The sequence below is a fragment of the Anabrus simplex genome, chromosome 1 (genome assembly GCF_040414725.1).
Source record: "Anabrus simplex isolate iqAnaSimp1 chromosome 1, ASM4041472v1, whole genome shotgun sequence".
Lineage (NCBI taxonomy): Eukaryota > Metazoa > Arthropoda > Insecta > Orthoptera > Tettigoniidae > Anabrus > Anabrus simplex.
The window spans coordinates 710,046,581-710,068,135 of NC_090265.1; the positions used below are offsets into that span (position 1 = coordinate 710,046,581).

The window sequence follows — 21,555 nt, forward strand, 5'->3', positions numbered from 1 at the left end:
CAATCCAGAAAGGAGTGAGGCAAGGCTGCAGTTTGTCCCCTCTCCTTTTCAATGTTTACATAGAACAGGCAGTAAGGGAAATCAAAGAGAAATTTGGAAAGGGAATCACAGTCCAAGGAGAAGAAATCAAAACCTTGAGATTTGCCGATGATATTGTTATTTTATCTGAGACTGCAGAAGATCTCGAAGTTGCTGAATGGTATGGATGAAGTCTTGGGTAAGGAGTACAAGATGAAAATAAATAAATCCAAAACAAAAGTAATGGAGTGTAGTCGAACGAAGGCAGGTGATGCGGGAAATATTAGATTAGGAAATGAAGTCTTAAAGGCAGTAGATGAATATTGTTACGTGGGTAGTAAAATAACTAATGATTGCAGAAGTAAGGAGGACATAAAATGCAGACTAGCACAAGCAAGGAAGAGCTTTCTTAAGAAAAGAAATTTGCTCACTTCAAACATTGATATCGGAATTAGAAATATGTTTTTGAAGACGTTCGTGTGGAGCGTGGCATTGTATGGAAGTGAAACATGGACAATAACTGGCTCAGAAAGAAAGAGAATAGAAGTTTTTGAAATGTGGTGTTACAGAAGAATGCTGAAGGTAAGATGGATAGATCGAATCACGAATGAAGAGATACTGAATCGAATTGGTGAGAGGAGATCAATTTGGCTAAATTTGACGAGAAGAAGAGTTAGAATGATAGGACACATCTTAAGACACCCAGGACTTGTTCAGTTGGTTTTTGAAGGAAGTGTAGGGGGTAAGAACGGTAGGGGTAGGCCAAGGTATGAATATGACAAGCAGATTAGAGCAGACGTAGGATGCAATAGTTACGTAGAAATGAAAAGTTTAGCACAGGATAGGGTGGCATGGAGAGCTGCATCAAACCAGTCTATGGACTGATGACTCAAACAACAACACGAGCTAAACATTGTATTGTCGTGTCACTCGTAATTATTACATTGCATTATTAGAACATACCTGGCAACTTTCCCGATTTATGGATGATAGGAAAAACTTAAAACGGTCCACCTTTTCAATACAAAAAGTTATAATTTTATTTATAACATGTATTTGTACTTGGAACTAGTTTCGACGCTGTGTTTGCGTCATCATCAGCCAAAATGGGAAACAGGCAAGCATGTAGGCATTTATGTTACACAAGGCGTTACATTAAACAATACACATCTTACAAGGAGATAAAAACAGGGACGAATATAGGAAACAAATGAATCGTTGAGAAAACAAAAGTTATACAAATTAAAAATAACCTTAACCACACATCTTGCAGTGCGAAAGTGTTCTTCTTGAATGATTCCTGAATGTAAAACACACGCGCACACATTTCTGAGGAGCCAGCAGGCAGGACAAAGTAAAGTGAAACCTTAAGAGTTCTTCTGAGAAGAGTTCATCATTTTTCTATGTTCCGACTAACTAATGAAGTCTCCCTTGAGTTCCTGATAAACATATACAACAGGAAATTCTCCTTCACTCTCCACACTAGCTATAAAGAACAACGGTAAAATTTTAAATATTGCGCAGAGACGTGAAAGCATGATTTTGAACATGATATAACTCCTTCAGATAACCCAGTTTTTACACAAGGTGTTACATTAATTAATACACATCTTACGAGGAGATAAAAACAGGGACGAATGTGGAAACACATGCATCGTTGAGAAAGCAAAGTTATACATATTAAAAATAAGCTTAACCACACAACTTGCAGTGCGAAAATATTTGCCTTGAATGATTCCTGAATACAAAACGCACGCGCACACACTTCTAAAGAGCCAGCAGGCAGGAAAAAGTAAGGTGAAACCTTGAGAGTTCTTCTGAGAAGAGTTCATCATTCTTTCTATGATCTGACTAACTAATGAAGTCTCCCTTGAGTTCCTGATAAACATACACAACATGAAAATTAAACAATACACATCTTACAAGGAGATAAAAAACAGGGAAAGTTATACATATTAAAAATAACCTTAACCACATATCTTGTAGTGCGAAAATATTCGTCTTGAATGATTCCTGAATACAAAACACACGCACATACATTTCTGAAGAGCCAGGAGGCAGGAAAAAGTAAAGTGAAACCTTAAGAGTTCTTCTGAGAAGAGTTCATCATTTTTTCTATGTTCCGACTAACTAATGAAGTCTCCCTTGAGTTCCTGATAAACATACACAACAGGAAATTCTTCTTCACTCTCAACAATAGCTATAAAGATCAACGGTAAATTTCATTTTAAATATTGTGTAGAGACGTGAAAGCATGATCTTGAATATAATATAACTCCTTCATTTAACCCAATTTTTTACACAAGGTGTTATATTAAACAATACACATCTTACGAGGAGATAAAAACAGGGACGAATGTAGAAACAAATGCATTTTTGAGAAAGCAAAAATTATACATATTAAAAATAGGCTTAACCACACAACTTGCAGTGCGAAAATATTTGCCTTGAATGAATCCTGAATACAAGATGCATGCACACACTTTCTAAAGAGCCAGCAGGCAGGAAAAGGTAAGATGAAACCTTAAGAGTTCTTCTGAGAAGAGTTCATCATTCTTTCTATGTTCCAACTAACTAAAGAAGTCTCCCTTGAGTTCCTGATAAACATACACAACAGGAAATTCTCTTTAACTCTCAACAATAGCTATAAAAGAGCAACGGTAAATTGTATTTTAAATACTGTGCAGAGATGTGGAAGCATGATCTTGAACATGATATAACTTCTTCATTTAACCACCTTTGAAAGTTTCTCTCTATATTACATAGCTTCATTAACAACCATTCTGTAGATGCACAAATTAATCTTGTAATCTTCATAGGTCCGGTATTCAGCTTGACAAGAATATAAAATAGGTATTAAGGAATACATTGTTGAGAGTTTGGAGGTTGACTGTGCCAGTATTGGTGGTGTATTGTTGCAGCGTTATGTGTAGGGTGGGGGCAGGTTTCTATGATGTTTATTGCGGGACATAAGGCGGTAAAGCTATGGCGCGAGATGAAGAGGAACAGAGCGTGTTGGATAGTTTAGGTCTGGGCAGCGGCCGTTGTTGGATTAGGAGGGGAGAGGGGAGGAGCGGTAGGGGAGGAGGGGTGGAAGGGGGGGAAGTATGGAGGGTGATGTGGTGAAAGTGTGTGGCGTGACAAAGTATTATGCATGATTTGAAAGACAGATCTGTTTTTCGGGATATTCATGTTTTTGAAAAATTCAATGAGAAAGTCGAATAGGATCTTTGGTTTCTCTGAGATGTCATTTAAGTTTAGGTTGGGATTGAAATATTGGTCTAAATGAATATAGAGGTTTTCAGTGACGTCTAGGAAAGAACCTTTGTTTAGAATATCTAATACTTCAAGATCTTGATTTATTTCAGTAAAGTTGTGCTTAAATTCTTTTATATGTAGGCCGACCGCGGAAAAACGGTTGTGTTTTATGGCATTGACATGTTCTGCATATCTGATTTTAAAGCTGCGTCCTGTTTGCCCTAGGTAAGAACTTTTGCAGTCTTGGCAAGAAAACCTATATACACCTGATTTAGAAAAAGGACTACTTTTATTTATTGATGAAGAGTTGTGTAGGATCTCTGTGCTTCTATTGTTAGTACGAAAGGCTATTTTAACGTTGTGTTTTTTAAAAACGTTAGTGACGTTGTAAATTTCTTTATTGAAGGTAAATGTGGAAAGTTCTTACCTAGGGCAAACAGGACGCAGCTTTAAAATCAGATATGCAGAACATGTCAATGCCATAAAACACAACCGTTTTTCCGCGGTCGGCCTACATATAAAAGAATTTAAGCACAACTTTACTGAAATAAATCAAGATCTTGAAGTATTAGATATTCTAAACAAAGGTTCTTTCCTAGACGTCACTGAAAACCTCTATATTCATTTAGACCAATATTTCAATCCCAACCTAAACTTAAATGATATCTCAGAGAAACCAAAGATCCTATTCGACTTTCTCATTGAATTTTTCAAAAACATGAATATCCCGAAAAACAGATCTGTCTTTCAAATCATGCATAATACTTTGTCACGCCACACACTTTCACCACATCACCCTCCATACTTCCCCCCCTTCCACCCCTCCTCCCCTACCGCTCCTCCCCTCTCCCCTCCTAATCCAACAACGGCCGCTGCCCAGACCTAAACTATCCAACACGCTCTGTTCCTCTTCATCTCGCGCCATAGCTTTACCGCCTTATGTCCCGCAATAAACATCATAGAAACCTGCCCCCACCCTACACATAACGCTGCAACAATACACCACCAATACTGGCACAGTCAACCTCCAAACTCTCAACAATGTATTCCTTAATACCTATTTTATATTCTTGTCAAGCTGAATACCGGACCTATGAAGATTACAAGATTAATTTGTGCATCTACAGAATGGTTGTTAATGAAGCTATGTAATATAGAGAGAAACTTTCAAAGGTGGTTAAATGAAGAAGTTATATCATGTTCAAGATCATGCTTCCACATCTCTGCACAGTATTTAAAATACAATTTACCGTTGCTCTTTTATAGCTATTGTTGAGAGTTAAAGAGAATTTCCTGTTGTGTATGTTTATCAGGAACTCAAGGGAGACTTCTTTAGTTAGTTGGAACATAGAAAGAATGATGAACTCTTCTCAGAAGAACTCTTAAGGTTTCATCTTACCTTTTCCTGCCTGCTGGCTCTTTAGAAAGTGTGTGCATGCATCTTGTATTCAGGATTCATTCAAGGCAAATATTTTCGCACTGCAAGTTGTGTGGTTAAGCCTATTTTTAATATGTATAATTTTTGCTTTCTCAAAAATGCATTTGTTTCTACATTCGTCCCTGTTTTTATCTCCTCGTAAGATGTGTATTGTTTAATATAACACCTTGTGTAAAAAATTGGGTTAAATGAAGGAGTTATATTATATTCAAGATCATGCTTTCACGTCTCTACACAATATTTAAAATGAAATTTACCGTTGATCTTTATAGCTATTGTTGAGAGTGAAGAAGAATTTCCTGTTGTGTATGTTTATCAGGAACTCAAGGGAGACTTCATTAGTTAGTCGGAACATAGAAAAAATGATGAACTCTTCTCAGAAGAACTCTTAAGGTTTCACTTTACTTTTTCCTGCCTCCTGGCTCTTCAGAAATGTATGTGCGTGTGTTTTGTATTCAGGAATCATTCAAGACGAATATTTTCGCACTACAAGATATGTGGTTAAGGTTATTTTTAATATGTATAACTTTCCCTGTTTTTTATCTCCTTGTAAGATGTGTATTGTTTAATTTTCATGTTGTGTATGTTTATCAGGAACTCAAGGGAGACTTCATTAGTTAGTCAGATCATAGAAAGAATGATGAACTCTTCTCAGAAGAACTCTCAAGGTTTCACCTTACTTTTTCCTGCCTGCTGGCTCTTTAGAAGTGTGTGCGCGTGCGTTTTGTATTCAGGAATCATTCAAGGCAAATATTTTCGCACTGCAAGTTGTGTGGTTAAGCTTATTTTTAATATGTATAACTTTGCTTTCTCAACGATGCATGTGTTTCCACATTCGTCCCTGTTTTTATCTCCTCGTAAGATGTGTATTAATTAATGTAACACCTTGTGTAAAAACTGGGTTATCTGAAGGAGTTATATCATGTTCAAAATCATGCTTTCACGTCTCTGCGCAATATTTAAAATTTTACCGTTGTTCTTTATAGCTAGTGTGGAGAGTGAAGGAGAATTTCCTGTTGTATATGTTTATCAGGAACTCAAGGGAGACTTCATTAGTTAGTCGGAACATAGAAAAATGATGAACTCTTCTCAGAAGAACTCTTAAGGTTTCACTTTACTTTGTCCTGCCTGCTGGCTCCTCAGAAATGTGTGCGCGTGTGTTTTACATTCAGGAATCATTCAAGAAGAACACTTTCGCACTGCAAGATGTGTGGTTAAGGTTATTTTTAATTTGTATAACTTTTGTTTTCTCAACGATTCATTTGTTTCCTATATTCGTCCCTGTTTTTATCTCCTTGTAAGATGTGTATTGTTTAATGTAACGCCTTGTGTAACATAAATGCCTACATGCTTGCCTGTTTCCCATTTTGGCTGATGATGACGCAAACACAGCGTCGAAACTAGTTCCAAGTACAAATACATGTTATAAATAAAATTATAACTTTTTGTATTGAAAAGGTGGACCGTTTTAAGTTTTTCCTATCATCCTTCTCAGTTCAATACGGACAAAAAATGAAATTCTTAGGTTTAAATTTCCCGATTTAGGCGAGAGGCTCCCGATTCTCGACAGTTTTTCCCGCCTCTCGATTATTCTATTATTTCTCCCGATTTTAGCTTATTTTTTGGTGAACTTCAGACATTTGTTTTGAAATCCTGCCATTTCAGTATTGTATGCCAGTTGGCGGAAGTCCTTCGCTCATTGGCCGCTTTCAAATGAAATTTCGACATTTATTAATACGAGATGGAGGGAAGCAGTGGTATTATGTCATATTTGGATTGGCCATGGTATACTAACGCACTCCTATTTATTGAAAGGAGAACGACCTCTGGTGTTTACTTGCGGCGATCATCGTACCGTGGTACACATCCTTATGGAGTGCGTGGAGCTGGTCGGTCTGCGCCGTAGTCTAAAACTCCCACATACCATCTCCCTCATCCTGCGTGATGACGAGCAGTCTGTAGACCTCGTCATTCGTTTTATGAGGAATAGTGGTCTTTTTTATCGTTTGTAATGACGGTCTTTGTCCTAGTGTATTTGTGTTAACTGGACTTTTATCCCATTGACTTTATTTTAGTTTGTGTTGCATTTTTTAATGTGTTATTTAAACTTTTAACTTGAATTTTATATATATATTGTCCCCTTCTCCGGGGTCGCTCAGTCGGCGGAGCGAGAGTCCCAAAAGGGTGGACCGTTCGCAGGGCCGATTATGCTGTTAAGGGACAACTTCCTAGAATTTACATTTTCAGGACCCTTGGTGACTGGATAGGTGACACAATATAAATGAAAATCAGGGCAAAATAACAACAACGTTTATTAAAAACATAATGGAAACCCAGTCTGGACAAATGCATGAAAGAGAAAAAAAAAGAAAAAAAATTATTAAATACAATGTGATTTTTGCAATAAAAGGAATATCTCAATCTTTAATGGCTTGTGAATCATACGACTGTAAGTCCTCGCATGCTTCTGGTGTTAGGTTCCATTGCTTCTCCAATGAAACTCCACCTAAGATTTTATACTGTAACATCGAATAAATCACTAAATTAGCAAAGCTGTCATTTCCCGTTATAACTCATGTTTAGTCATTTACAGGTAAAATAATTTCATACATTTTGAAGAACAATTCCTATTAACTCAGCATTTACTTGTTCAAGAAAATTCCTTGAACATTCATTTCACTCTACCTGTGAAAAATCCTCTAACTCATTTTGTCATCATAAAATTTCTTTACAATTTCATTTTAGTGTTGGGTAATATTTTTACAAATTCTTCACTTTAGCGTTTGGAAATATTTTTACAATTTCTTTGGCATAACTCCCTCTCTCTCGTAGACTACGCTTGACTGTATTCTTTCCTTACTCTATTTAACCTTTCTAAATTACCTAGCATTTCATGGATGGATAGAGCATCATGTGATCCTACACGGAATCAACAACAACAACAATGCATCACGGTCACACAAACAAAAAAAAAAATATACAAGATAAGTTTCCTTGGAATGATAAAAGTAAATGACACCAAATAACCCAATTCTACCAACTGGTTATAAGTACATTTTTATCCCACAATGAATCTGTAATATTTATTATTATTATTATCTAGTCATTTATCTCGTCTTCCTCTTGGGTTTTATTGAAGATCCTTATAATCATCTGATCAGAAATAAACTCGCTCATGACTATAGTTATAATGATACAGAAAGCTAAATTTCTCTCTCGAAGAATAACCACCACCATCATCAGTGATAAGAGCTCAAGAGCCTCGAAAACATCTAATAACGATTAAGCCGTGTATTATTTTTATCAGTGGTTGAGCCAGAAATAGACCTATTATAGTCCCTAAATCCGTACATCCTCATAAATCATTATCGCCATAATCATTCATTACAATCACTGTGACTCATAATACCGTTTAGGCCCGACATGCACCCTAGTAGTCCCATGTCGTCCATTAATGGCGAACTCCATTATCACAATGACCATACAAGTTGAATCTCAACAACTCTTACATTATCCGACCTTTACTATTTTGATCATTATTATTATTACTATTATCCTATAATGGCTCCTAGATCGTTCTCTCGAAGAATATTTCTAACATTCGTCGTTCACTTTCCCTTCTACCATCAATCACTACACATGACTAACAGGGTTTTAAAACTACGATTTAATTATAGTTTACTCCTACATTTAATCATATCTTCATTTACTATTTTTATGAGTTTAATTTACTCTTATTATTATTATTATTATTATGATTGTTAGTAGACCTTACTCCCTTAAATCACTTTCGAAGATCATAATCATTCACTCATGTCAACTCGAGAATAACTGGGATTATTCATCATCACGTCCAAAATAAAATTATCATTATTCCAAGAAAATGCAAAGATAGAACAATATTGAAATTACAAATCAACGAAGTAAGGAATGCTCTCCCATCACCATTACCTACAAAATTACTAAGGAAACTACTTTACTCTACGCAAGAATACAATCTAGTCATCTACTAAAAGAGAAGAAATTTTACAAGGGTACTCATATTTCCGGTGAAAATCCTTGGCGTCGGGATGCTGCTGCAGGCGACAACGTCTCTTGCCTCATCTATGGTGGTTTACGGATGTACAAAGTCATCGCGTTGGCGTGCACTCTGGAATTTAGTTCCTCATGACTGTAGCTATATTCAGCGTCTTCTTTTTACTCCAGCAAAGTCTCAGAAAATCTCTCGATTTCCCTCTTGATCGCCGCATGTCGACAACTTGGTTTCCTCGGAGATAGCTGAAACTAAAATATTCTATTAGCACAGGGATCCACACTAGCTATAACTCACTAAGTTATGTACAACACTTAACTTGGCGCAACGATGTACTTTAGGTCCATTATTACTATAAGCTTCGTCTTCTGAACACATTCATTAAGTTACGATACGCCTTAGGCTGACAAATAATAGGGCTGACTATTATGATGATTAAATAAAGGTTAGATTTCCTCTCGCCTATCCACTTGAGATCGTGATTTCCTTTCATAATGTCCAATGGAACATTCCTAAAGCTTCTATGGCAAGAATCGGCTTAAATGAGCACGCTGACTGTCTGCGGTTTAACATTTTCCACCCGGGAGAATGTACAACTGTAATAAGCTCGCTGGATACTGCGTTGAGCTAACAATGAATTACACTGGCATTCAAGTAATGTAATGATCGTGCCCTATAAGGATTACACTAGTATTCACGTCGTCTGAACATATTCTTCTTTCCCGTAGAGAATACACGGTTCGACTTCTCGTAAGAAAAAAAACTGTCCGACGTGCTCTTGAAAAACTGTTCTGGCCGTCGTCTCGTAAAATTTTTCTTGAACTGTTTTGACGTTCTTACCCAAGAACTTCCTTCGACTTAGTTCCAGAACAATCCTAATATTTCCAGCATTTTCCTCAATTTCTATTGGCTGGTAATCGACCTGCGCCATAGCTCGTCCTTGACCGCTACGAGTGGATTTTATGAGAACATTTCTCCTCCCCTTTGTCGTCTGCCGGTGTCATGACGTAACTGCGCTCCGGTCGCCCTCGATCAGCTGTTGACCTAGTTTCGGCCGGCTCGCTCTCGCACAACTGTGTCACAGCTGGTACACGCGCACTCGTAAGCAATGCTCCGTAATAAATATTCCCAGCTTTCTCACATTAACTGAGGTACCATTTAGACGGGTACATAATCCCCCTTGGTTGATTTAGGATTTAATTAGCAGATTAAATCATAACAGCTCAGTTTATTTTCTAAATGTACACGGAAAATGTGCACCATTACAGCTCCTTTTCAAGATTAATTTCTAGGATTTCTCCGGAACTGGTGATAGACGCGTAAATTCCCAGCATTATAAATAGCTCTAAAGTGTCCATCAAAGCTCTCTACCTGGTATGCATTGTTCCCCAAATCTTTAATTACTCTGTAAGGTCCAACATATAAAGGTGCGAACTTCGCGTAGAATTTTTCAACAGGACTTGAAATAGCGGGTTTACGGAGTAATACGTACTCTCCAACATTTAAAGGACGATGAAATCGTTTCTTACGTATTCTCCTCCGTCTTCTGTTGGCGTGATCTACAAGGTTTTCTCTCGCTTGGAGAATTACTTCCGCATGAGTAGGACGTCTATGATCCAGGTGTGGAATTACGTTGTCCCAAGTTCGGACGGGATATTGATTGAAATGAATGACTGAGGGAATTAATTTCGTCGCCTCATGCACTGTGTTATTTACCTTTATTCGGGTTGTTGCCCTGGCGTCTTTCTTCCAATAAATCATGCGGTCGTGTGAGCCATGAATCTACCTGAATTATCTCAAAGCAGTCCCCTTGACCATTCGCCAATATTTCGGGTATTTCTTCATTCAAAAATTGACGTTTTTTTTTTTCACCCCTTGACTCCTTCCGGGTTGGCAGACGGTCTCCTCCTCTCCTTTCCGTCTTTTTTTTTCTTCCTGAAATGCGAGGGATTCTGCGCCTGTTACGTCGGGATCTGTATTTTGATTCAAAATAGCTCTTCTCCATATTTCACCTCCGTCTGTTTTCTCCTTGAGTTCCCGGACATGTTCTTTGTTTTCATCAACTGTCCCCCTTGGTTGATAAAACCGATGATAATTTCTTCTTTTCTCGGCAGCATATTTTACTCCTCGAGAAGTTCGGCCAAAATATCGATCTCTTCCTCTTGATCCCATCGAATACGGTCGAAATCCATGGAAGCCCCTCTGTAATCTCTGCTCATCCCTTGTTTCACTCCGTTCGGACCTCTCTTTAGTTTGTACTTCTTTATTTTTCTGTGGAACCACCGTCCTTTCTTTCTCAACATAAGTCGAATTGATTTCCTGACTCAAAGTTCGAGTATTACGGGTATGATCCCTAGACGTCATATCTAGCTGTCTTAATACTCTTTCCAGCTCCATAGCTGTTCGGATGTTCGATGCTATTAATATTCTTTGTACGTCCGGCGGTAACTGTCGAATGATGACTCGGCATAATTCTTCCTCTGGAAGTGGGTCGTCCAATTCTCGGATTTTCCGGATCTGATTTGCGGCGAACTCGGAAAATTTCGTAGGCAGCGTCAAAGCATATCGACGAGCATACCATTCCGTCCTCAAATTGTGCTGAATATCTGTGTTCCAAAATTTGTCGAAAAATGCGACTTTAAATCCTTCGAAATCATCGAAACTGTACCGGAATGCCATAAACCACGTGTGAGCTGACGAATCTAGGTATTTTTCCGTCACTCGTAATTGTCGTTCAGGAGGAATGTCATTATCTTTAAAATATTCTTGTAGGTCCTTAATAAAGGTTTTAGGTGTAGGTCCGTTTTGATTGTTGAACTTTCGGGGTTGATTGTCCTGTAGACGTATAATATTCACAATCTGCGGCCTGTTCCCTTTATCGTCCATTTGATTTAAAGATGCGGTATTATTCTTAGCTCGACCGGAAGTTTTTATCTCCTGTGCTGCATTAGGAGTCGAACAAATAAATCCTGCTTTAAACTGTTGCTCCATTTGTGATTGCCTTTCAATTACGGACGCAGTCACAACTCGTGTGCTGTCACTATGCAATCGCAACGTTTGTAGTTCCGTTGTCATATTTGATATTTCGTCTGACATCCCCTTTATTTTATCCTCCATTTGTCCTACTAACCCACGGGACGCAAGAAGTTCGTGTTCCACCTTGGATACAACTTCTCCGATAGCTTTCTTATTGTCATTTACAGCTGTTTTCAGACCTTCTACTTCATCAGTAATGAGTTCTTTGCTCATCCGAACTTCCTGTCTGACCCCCTTGTCGACCTGAATTATACTATCACATACTTCCTTAAATCGTTTAGTCCACCTCAATTGCGCATCGGTCGTATTTTCTTTATGCGATTGTATTTGGTTGCTAAGTTCAGAAATTTTCCTTTCCACCTCAGTCTTATGTGTGATCATATTATCCATAATTGATTTCTTGAGCGTGCCTAGTCTCTCAGTAAACTCCTGCGCTACGCTAGCTATCGAGTTTGTAACTGTTCGTTCAATCTCTTGTTTCAACTTCGCCTGACTATCTTTAAAATCACGCGACATCACTTTAATTTCTTGGGTTAACCTAGTCTGGTTGTCTTTGAACTCACGTGACATCTGTGCTTGACTCTCCTTAAACTCAGTCCTAATAGAATCAACACTAGCCTTAGTTTCCGCTCTCATTTCTGATTGATTACGTTCAAGTCTTTCAATACTAGCTTTAGTTTCGGCTTTCATAGAATCAGCACTAGCCCTACACTCGGCCGACATTTGAGATTGCGCAAGTTCAAGTCTTTCAATACTAGCCTTATTCTCAGCTCCCAATTTCTCAGCGCTGGCTCTCATCTCCGCTATCATCCGAGCTAAAGTATCCAAATCCATTACAATTCATAAGCATTGTGCTCGCCAACAACGATGAACCTGTACATCTTTGCCCCATTTGCCTAAATTTCACCGGAAATTGCCAAAGAATTTGTAAAATACAAAATATGAATTCCACAAGCATGCTCTCCGTACTGTAACAAATAGACCTATACCAAAGCAATGTCCAGCTGTATTATGTCATTACCAACCTTGGTATCTCTACCCATTTAATTGTCACCATTTAACTGAATAAAAATTACCATCTCCTTGCTTCTGCGCCACAATAGTGTTCGCCGAAACAACAAGATCGTACATATAACAACAACAAAAATATGCCCTGGAAATAACTCACCAAAACGATCAATGCCTAAGCAATGAGGGTTTGGGTTGGCCCTGAAAGTTGGGCGCCACAGAAATATGTCCCCTTCTCCGGGGTCGCTCAGTCGGCGGAGCGAGAGTCCCAAAAGGGTGGACCGTTCGCAGGGCCGATTATGCTGTTAAGGGACAACTTCCTAGAATTTACATTTTCAGGACCCTTGGTGACTGGATAGGTGACACAATATAAATGAAAATCAGGGCAAAATAACAACAACGTTTATTAAAAACATAATGGAAACCCAGTCTGGACAAATGCTTGAAAGAGAAAAAAAAAGAAAAAAAATTATTAAATACAATGTGATTTTTGCAATAAAAGGAATATCTCAATCTTTAATGGCTTGTGAATCAATGAATACGACTGTAAGTCCTCGCATGCTTCTGGTGTTAGGTTCCATTGCTTCTCCAATGAAACTCCACCTAAGATTTTATACTGTAACATCGAATAAATCACTAAATTAGCAAAGCTGTCATTTCCCGTTATAACTCATGTTTAGTCATTTACAGGTAAAATAATTTCATACATTTTGAAGAACAATTCCTATTAACTCAGCATTTACTTGTTCAAGAAAATTCCTTGAACATTCATTTCACTCTACCTGTGAAAAATCCTCTAACTCATTTTGTCATCATAAAATTTCTTTACAATTTCATTTTAGTGTTGGGTAATATTTTTACAAATTCTTCACTTTAGCGTTTGGAAATATTTTTACAATTTCTTTGGCATAACTCCCTCTCTCTCGTAGACTACGCTTGACTGTATTCTTTCCTTACTCTATTTAACCTTTCTAAATTACCTAGCATTTCATGGATGGATAGAGCATCATGTGATCCTACACGGAATCAACAACAACAATGCATCACGGTCACACAAACAAAAAAAAAAATATACAAGATAAGTTTCCTTGGAATGATAAAAGTAAATGACACCAAATAACCCAATTCTACCAACTGGTTATAAGTACATTTTTATCCCACAATGAATCTGTAATATTTATTATTATTATTATCTAGTCATTTATCTCGTCTTCCTCTTGGGTTTTATTGAAGATCCTTATAATCATCTGATCAGAAATAAACTCGCTCATGACTATAGTTATAATGATACAGAAAGCTAAATTTCTCTCTCGAAGAATAACCACCACCATCATCAGTGATAAGAGCTCAAGAGCCTCGAAAACATCTAATAACGATTAAGCCGTGTATTATTTTTATCAGTGGTTGAGCCAGAAATAGACCTATTATAGTCCCTAAATCCGTACATCCTCATAAATCATTATCGCCATAATCATTCATTACAATCACTGTGACTCATAATACCGTTTAGGCCCGACATGCACCCTAGTAGTCCCATGTCGTCCATTAATGGCGAACTCCATTATCACAATGACCATACAAGTTGAATCTCAACAACTCTTACATTATCCGACCTTTACTATTTTGATCATTATTATTATTACTATTATCCTATAATGGCTCCTAGATCGTTCTCTCGAAGAATATTTCTAACATTCGTCGTTCACTTTCCCTTCTACCATCAATCACTACACATGACTAACAGGGTTTTAAAACTACGATTTAATTATAGTTTACTCCTACATTTAATCATATCTTCATTTACTATTTTTATGAGTTTAATTTACTCTTATTATTATTATTATTATTATTATGATTGTTAGTAGACCTTACTCCCTTAAATCACTTTCGAAGATCATAATCATTCACTCATGTCAACTCGAGAATAACTGGGATTATTCATCATCACGTCCAAAATAAAATTATCATTATTCCAAGAAAATGCAAAGATAGAACAATATTGAAATTACAAATCAACGAAGTAAGGAATGCTCTCCCATCACCATTACCTACAAAATTACTAAGGAAACTACTTTACTCTACGCAAGAATACAATCTAGTCATCTACTAAAAGAGAAGAAATTTTACAAGGGTACTCATATTTCCGGTGAAAATCCTTGGCGTCGGGATGCTGCTGCAGGCGACAACGTCTCTTGCCTCATCTATGGTGGTTTACGGATGTACAAAGTCATCGCGTTGGCGTGCACTCTGGAATTTAGTTCCTCATGACTGTAGCTATATTCAGCGTCTTCTTTTTACTCCAGCAAAGTCTCAGAAAATCTCTCGATTTCCCTCTTGATCGCCGCATGTCGACAACTTGGTTTCCTCGGAGATAGCTGAAACTAAAATATTCTATTAGCACAGGGATCCACACTAGCTATAACTCACTAAGTTATGTACAACACTTAACTTGGCGCAACGATGTACTTTAGGTCCATTATTACTATAAGCTTCGTCTTCTGAACACATTCATTAAGTTACGATACGCCTTAGGCTGACAAATAATAGGGCTGACTATTATGATGATTAAATAAAGGTTAGATTTCCTCTCGCCTATCCACTTGAGATCGTGATTTCCTTTCATAATGTCCAATGGAACATTCCTAAAGCTTCTATGGCAAGAATCGGCTTAAATGAGCACGCTGACTGTCTGCGGTTTAACATTTTCCACCCGGGAGAATGTACAACTGTAATAAGCTCGCTGGATACTGCGTTGAGCTAACAATGAATTACACTGGCATTCAAGTAATGTAATGATCGTGCCCTATAAGGATTACACTAGTATTCACGTCGTCTGAACATATTCTTCTTTCCCGTAGAGAATACACGGTTCGACTTCTCGTAAGAAAAAAAACTGTCCGACGTGCTCTTGAAAAACTGTTCTGGCCGTCGTCTCGTAAAATTTTTCTTGAACTGTTTTGACGTTCTTACCCAAGAACTTCCTTCGACTTAGTTCCAGAACAATCCTAATATTTCCAGCATTTTCCTCAATTTCTATTGGCTGGTAATCGACCTGCGCCATAGCTCGTCCTTGACCGCTACGAGTGGATTTTATGAGAACATTTCTCCTCCCCTTTGTCGTCTGCCGGTGTCATGACGTAACTGCGCTCCGGTCGCCCTCGATCAGCTGTTGACCTAGTTTCGGCCGGCTCGCTCTCGCACAACTGTGTCACAGCTGGTACACGCGCACTCGTAAGCAATGCTCCGTAATAAATATTCCCAGCTTTCTCACATTAACTGAGGTACCATTTAGACGGGTACAATATATATATATCTCTCATAATCATTTTTCATCACCATGTTTTTAAACTCCAGTCAGTGGATACAGTTTAAAATTTTAATTATCATATCATGTCACCCATCTCATTTCATTAGGGGCTGATGACCTTCGATGTTAGGCCCCTTTAAACAACAAGCATCATCATCATTAATACGAGAAATACGCACGAATGTGCTACATTTATTGAAACCTGTATATCGCGACGCCTATATCGGTCATAAATCTCCTTTCTCACATGCTATGTTCGTATTTGTTCACATCAGTCTAGTCGATTGTAGAGGCTAGTCACTAGATTTGGAGTCTATTTTAGTAATTTAGTGACAGAATTTCAAAGATAGCGGTTTTAGGAGCCATCTGTAGACAATTCTGTTATATTTTAATTTATTACTTGATGAAGATAGCATTGTGCTTCGCATAATCGTGAGGACGCTATGCAATTGCTAAGTAATAGCATCTAAGTGCATGACTGATTCACACATGTGCAGCATGAGTTCATATTATTTTCGGAAGGCTTATCAGAGACCGATCATCTCATCTAAGTACTTTCTATGAGGGAATAGATCTGTAATTTTTTGCCTTGTAGCCTCGTATATTAACAGTTGGATTTATAATATATACCATAGTACTCCTGTATTGCGCAAGATATATAGAATAAGCAGTTTTGACCAATTGTATCTTTTGATTTCTCCTAATTTTCATATCAGAATCTCGTGATTTTTGGTTTTGTAAAGTTGGCAGGCATGTTAGAATGTAGCACAAGGATGAGGAGACATGAAATAAAATTCTCGCGGGGAAAGAAACTGTTTACGTTTAGATGTGCTAGTGTTGCTACTGCGCCTTTATCACTCCCTCGTAATACCCCAGATACTTTTCCATGCACTCATTTCTGCAACTTCGAACCTGTGTTTCTTTTCTTCATTACCTATAGCATGAAGAGGATTGAAGCGGGAAAATAAACTCAATACTGGCTTGGCCATGCGGTATTTGTGAAACGACCAGAGACTAAGCCCGTTGCCGTGACAACCAGTAGGAATGCAGGGGCGATTTAGGCCTAGGTTCTAAGAATCTCTAAGAATAAGTTGCCAGATTTCCCATTTGTTGCCGTTAACCTTGAAGCAGGTATCGGAGGGTGCGAGGAAGATAGAAAGCACTTCCTAACGAACTGTAGTACACGTCTTGTCTTTGCGTCTTGTAAGCCTAAGCTACAGATCGCCAAGCACAGTGCAGCGTCTTAATTACTGTGAATAGGAGCGAGTAACGTTAGTTGTACTTGTAATATCAACGTACAAACGTTTTAAGTGAAAGTGAGTGGAACTCAGAGGAAAGAGGTCAAGCGAAAGGCACTAACAATGAAAGACAAAAGTGGAGATTATAAGGAAAGTGGAGTCATCTACACTTTCCCATGTTGCTTGGTCTTTGGGAGGAATCTAAGATTATTAGTTTAATTCATACTAGGTGGATCTGTCTGTTCCAGCAGCGCCTATCTCATGAACATTTCTAACAATATTCATACAAGACTGTATCAAGTGTCTAGGATGTTCCTTCTCTATTAAGCAGCAGCCTAAAACTAAGAAACAGCCTAATATGTACTTTCTACAATTCCTTGTCGTTACGTAAGTCCCGAAGTTCAAGACGCTTACAGTTTCATTCAAAACAACGTTCTTGACCAGTCTATATATAACAATCAGTTTTAAATCTCCACTAGTGTTTGACAACACATTTCAACGTTAGTTACGTCAAGAACTGATAATGAAGTATGTGGGTCAAATAAGCCCCAGTATCAAAATCCTCTTTTCTCAAGACTTATGTTAGAGGAAGAAGATCCATTTTAGTTTTGAACATATTTTTAAGTTAAATAGAACAAGACTGACAACTTTTAACTGTGTAAATAACACCATTAATTTAAATTTTATATTTTTCATTCACAACAATCTTGACCAGCCTAAACTAACAATCAGTTCTAAATCTCCACTTGTGGTTGACAACACATTCTGACATTAGTTACGGTACGTCAAGAACATGAAATGATATAGGAGGGTCAAATGAACCCCGGTTTGTAATATCCTCTTTACCCAAAACTTATGATAGAGGAAGAAGATCCATATTAGTTTTATGCATATGTTAAGTTACATAGAATAAGACTGACAAGTATTAATTGTGTTAAAACACCATTAATTTGTTACCCAGTTATTTTTTGTTCGCATTTAAAAATTATTATCCCGGCATGTTAGTCTTAAGAAATTATTACCGTTTGTATACTATACTATATATGTTTAAAAAGGTCCCAAACCTTGACCTAAAGGTTTGTCCACAGGCTGAAGATGCCCAAATAATTGGTGAAACATGTACCTGACTTGATAAGTCTAAATAAATTCGTGTAGATTCAAACCACATTAAAAGTGGAAAGTATTGAATAGGTTGTTTTATTATACTGTTTTATCCTTGAGATTCTATGCCTAGCGTCATCTTCAATACGGAACAATAATGAGAGTTGTTACTTGTAATTTCCACAGCTTCCCATATAATCCTGGACCTGTAGGGCCGATTGCAGAAACGATGACTAGTTTTAAGCCTTAAACGTCGTCTGCCTAAACTACGTCTAAATCAAGCACGACCTTCCATTGCATAAACAATGTTCAGTCGATGTTTAACTAGACATCACTTAAAGTTTCAATTTTGGTTTGAAAATGGAGACAGAAGTATCTTTCATGCCACTCTTTGCTTGTCGCAACCAATGAAATTCGTCGGTGCGCGCGCCGAATGCCAGTCAGCTGTTTGTCTTCCTATACATTACTCAAATATGGCTGAGCATGACTTGGCCGCAGATAAGAGTATCGCTTTCGGTGCAAATTAAATCTCATAATATTATCGACACTAAAGCAACACGCCACCGTACGGGGAAGTGTAGCTTTCATTATAGCATTCTTACAGTGAGTGTAATCTGCTCATAAATACGGTAGCTTTGACGAAGGCAAGATGAAACAATAGTAATGTGTAACCAAGTGTTCTGTACGGGCCATATAGATGTAGCTTGCATTCTGGAGATCGTAGATTCGAAACGCATCATCGGCAGCCGTGAAGATTGTTTTCCGTAGTTTCCCTATTTTTACATTAGGCAAATACTAGGGCTGTTATTATGACCACGGCTCTTCTTCCCCAGTCCTCTTGAAACAATAATCACCACCACTTGCCTTTTCCTATCTGATAATTGCCGAAAACTTATACGATTATATATATAAAAAACCCATACAACCTACTTTTTAGTTTTCACTATTATGTGTGTTTACTTGGCAGTAAATGTAAGTGAATCCCTCCCGGTCGATGTATGTGAGTCCTCTGACGATCGGGGCACGCAATTCTGATAAGTATGTAGTCGAAGTGACCTATAATTCCATGGAAATTACCCTATGTATATAATAAAATATATCGGTTGCCAAGAATTGTATTCAAGTTGACAGTTACTGGACTGTCACTTTGTGAGCCTCAAGAAACAAATCTCGAAAAGCGAAACCTTATTTTAAGATCCATCTCCCCGTGCATGTCAAACGAATTGCTGCGATTTAGCAGCGGTCGACCCACAGAGAGGCCGTTGGACTAATCTTTCTTCCCGGAATCGTCTCAACATGATAATGCAAATTACATATTTTAATGTACATAACCTCTGATTGTGATTCACTCCTCTCATTTGAGGTTAAACAGTGCTCTCAGCAGTGTTTAAACATGACCGGTTGAACATCGGTTTTAGACAGTGTCTAAGTGATAAATAACGTCTCTGCAATGCGGCAGCCACACTTAGGCATTGTTTAACCGTAGACATCGTCTAAATACCGTTTCTGCAATCGGCCCGTAGTGTCTAGTGTGGGTAAGAACTCGAGCATCTTGGAACATGACATCATGACCCGACAATAGAGCGTGGTCAGCTATTGCTGATTTTTCTGGCTGGTTGAGACGAATATTACGTTCATGTTCCTTGATACGGGTACCAATGGACCGGCATGTTTGGCCAATGTATACCTTACCGCAAGTACAGGGAATTTCGTATACCCCGGGATCGATCTGTGGTGTTGTGAATGTAAGGCAAGTAGGCAGTTCCCTTCACTTCTTCCTTCTGTGAGCTTTGTTTGGTCATTTCTCTGGGATGCAGGGCTCTATGAATTTGCAAATTGCTGTAACCATTACCCTTGAACATGACTTTGAGCATTTCTATCTCCACCTGGATATTTGATGGCTCACAAATTCATCTTGCCCTCTTGGTGAGTGTTGTGAGAATGCCTTGTTTTTGTGCTGGATGGTGATGAGAATCTGCACAAAGATAGCTGTCGCTCCCTCTAAAATTCCCACTGAGGAGTTAATTACTTCCATTACGGCAGCCATCCACAAACTACCTACGGATGAGGCTGAGGAGTTAAGAAAGAAATGTGTGAGACTCATAAGGTCTGCTGTTTTACCCGCGCCCAATTTAACAGGAGGCAAGGGGAGAGCACTGAAGGAACTTGGATGATAGTTAGACTCATTTCTTAACAATTTAATGCTAAGAGGTTTAGAACTAAGCGAGGTCACGGAGCTAGTTGCAAATAGAGCATTGTGGAAATGCTTTGTTAACAGAGGCTTGCAGGCTGAACTCTGAAAGGCATAACAGTGTATAATGAATATGTATGTATTTGCAGAGAACCAAGTGTGAAACGCCGAATACTGGGAGTCGATTCAGACGATAACATAGTCGTTTTAGACAGCAGTGAAGAGTCAGACAGCTTTGGTAAGACATCCAGACAGAAGCGCATGCACAGTTCCACCAGCAGTTCGGATAACAGGGATATCATCTCTCGACCGTAAGTAAATGTACTAAATTTAGGATTGATTTTCAGTGATTTAATAATGTTATATTTCCCCTTTTGAATATTTTGTGAATAGCATTTCAGCAGGGGGTCTGAAATTAAGTCTAGATGAAAGTTTACTTATGTTACTCAGGAAATAGAACAGTGGGGTGTTCCAGTTTGTTATACCTGTTGAAATGACAATCGCCACCATCGCACATTATATGACAAGTTGCGTTCAGACTTTTGGGATGTACTTCAGCTAGGGTTGTCATTTGCCACAGATTTAATGGACAACCCATGATTTTATGGTGCAAGAAGAACGTCCAGTCCAAAAATGGTCCTTGAAAACTGTGAAAATAGTAGGACATAAACCAATAATAGAGACTGTGTACTATTATTAGTCTTCTCTTTGAAATGTATTTTAGCAGACACAAAGTTTGAAATTTTTGAGAACATGGAAGTCCAGCAAGGAACGAATATAAATTTACTGTATTATTTTAACAATTATGGTTTATTTTTGGTCCATACTGACTTATATCCAATAACTCTGAAACATCACCGGTTATGTTATATATTCTCCTTGTCGATACTAATCAAAAGTGTCTTCTTAGGAAGTTGTCTCCTTACG

At 38.1% G+C, this 21,555-nt stretch overlaps 1 protein-coding gene across 4 annotated transcripts in view; it reads left to right on the plus strand.

Annotated features, from left to right (window-relative positions):
* The window catches only part of LOC136856717 (transcriptional regulator ATRX homolog), a 462,565-nt gene that overhangs the window by 79,770 nt on the left and 361,240 nt on the right, over positions 1-21,555 (plus strand). For all 4 annotated transcript variants that reach the window (XM_068225163.1, XM_068225164.1, XM_068225166.1 and 1 more), the window contains exon 7: positions 20,778-20,939. In XM_068225163.1, coding sequence (XP_068081264.1) covers positions 20,778-20,939 — 162 coding nt within the window. The remainder of the gene's footprint in view (positions 1-20,777; positions 20,940-21,555) is intronic.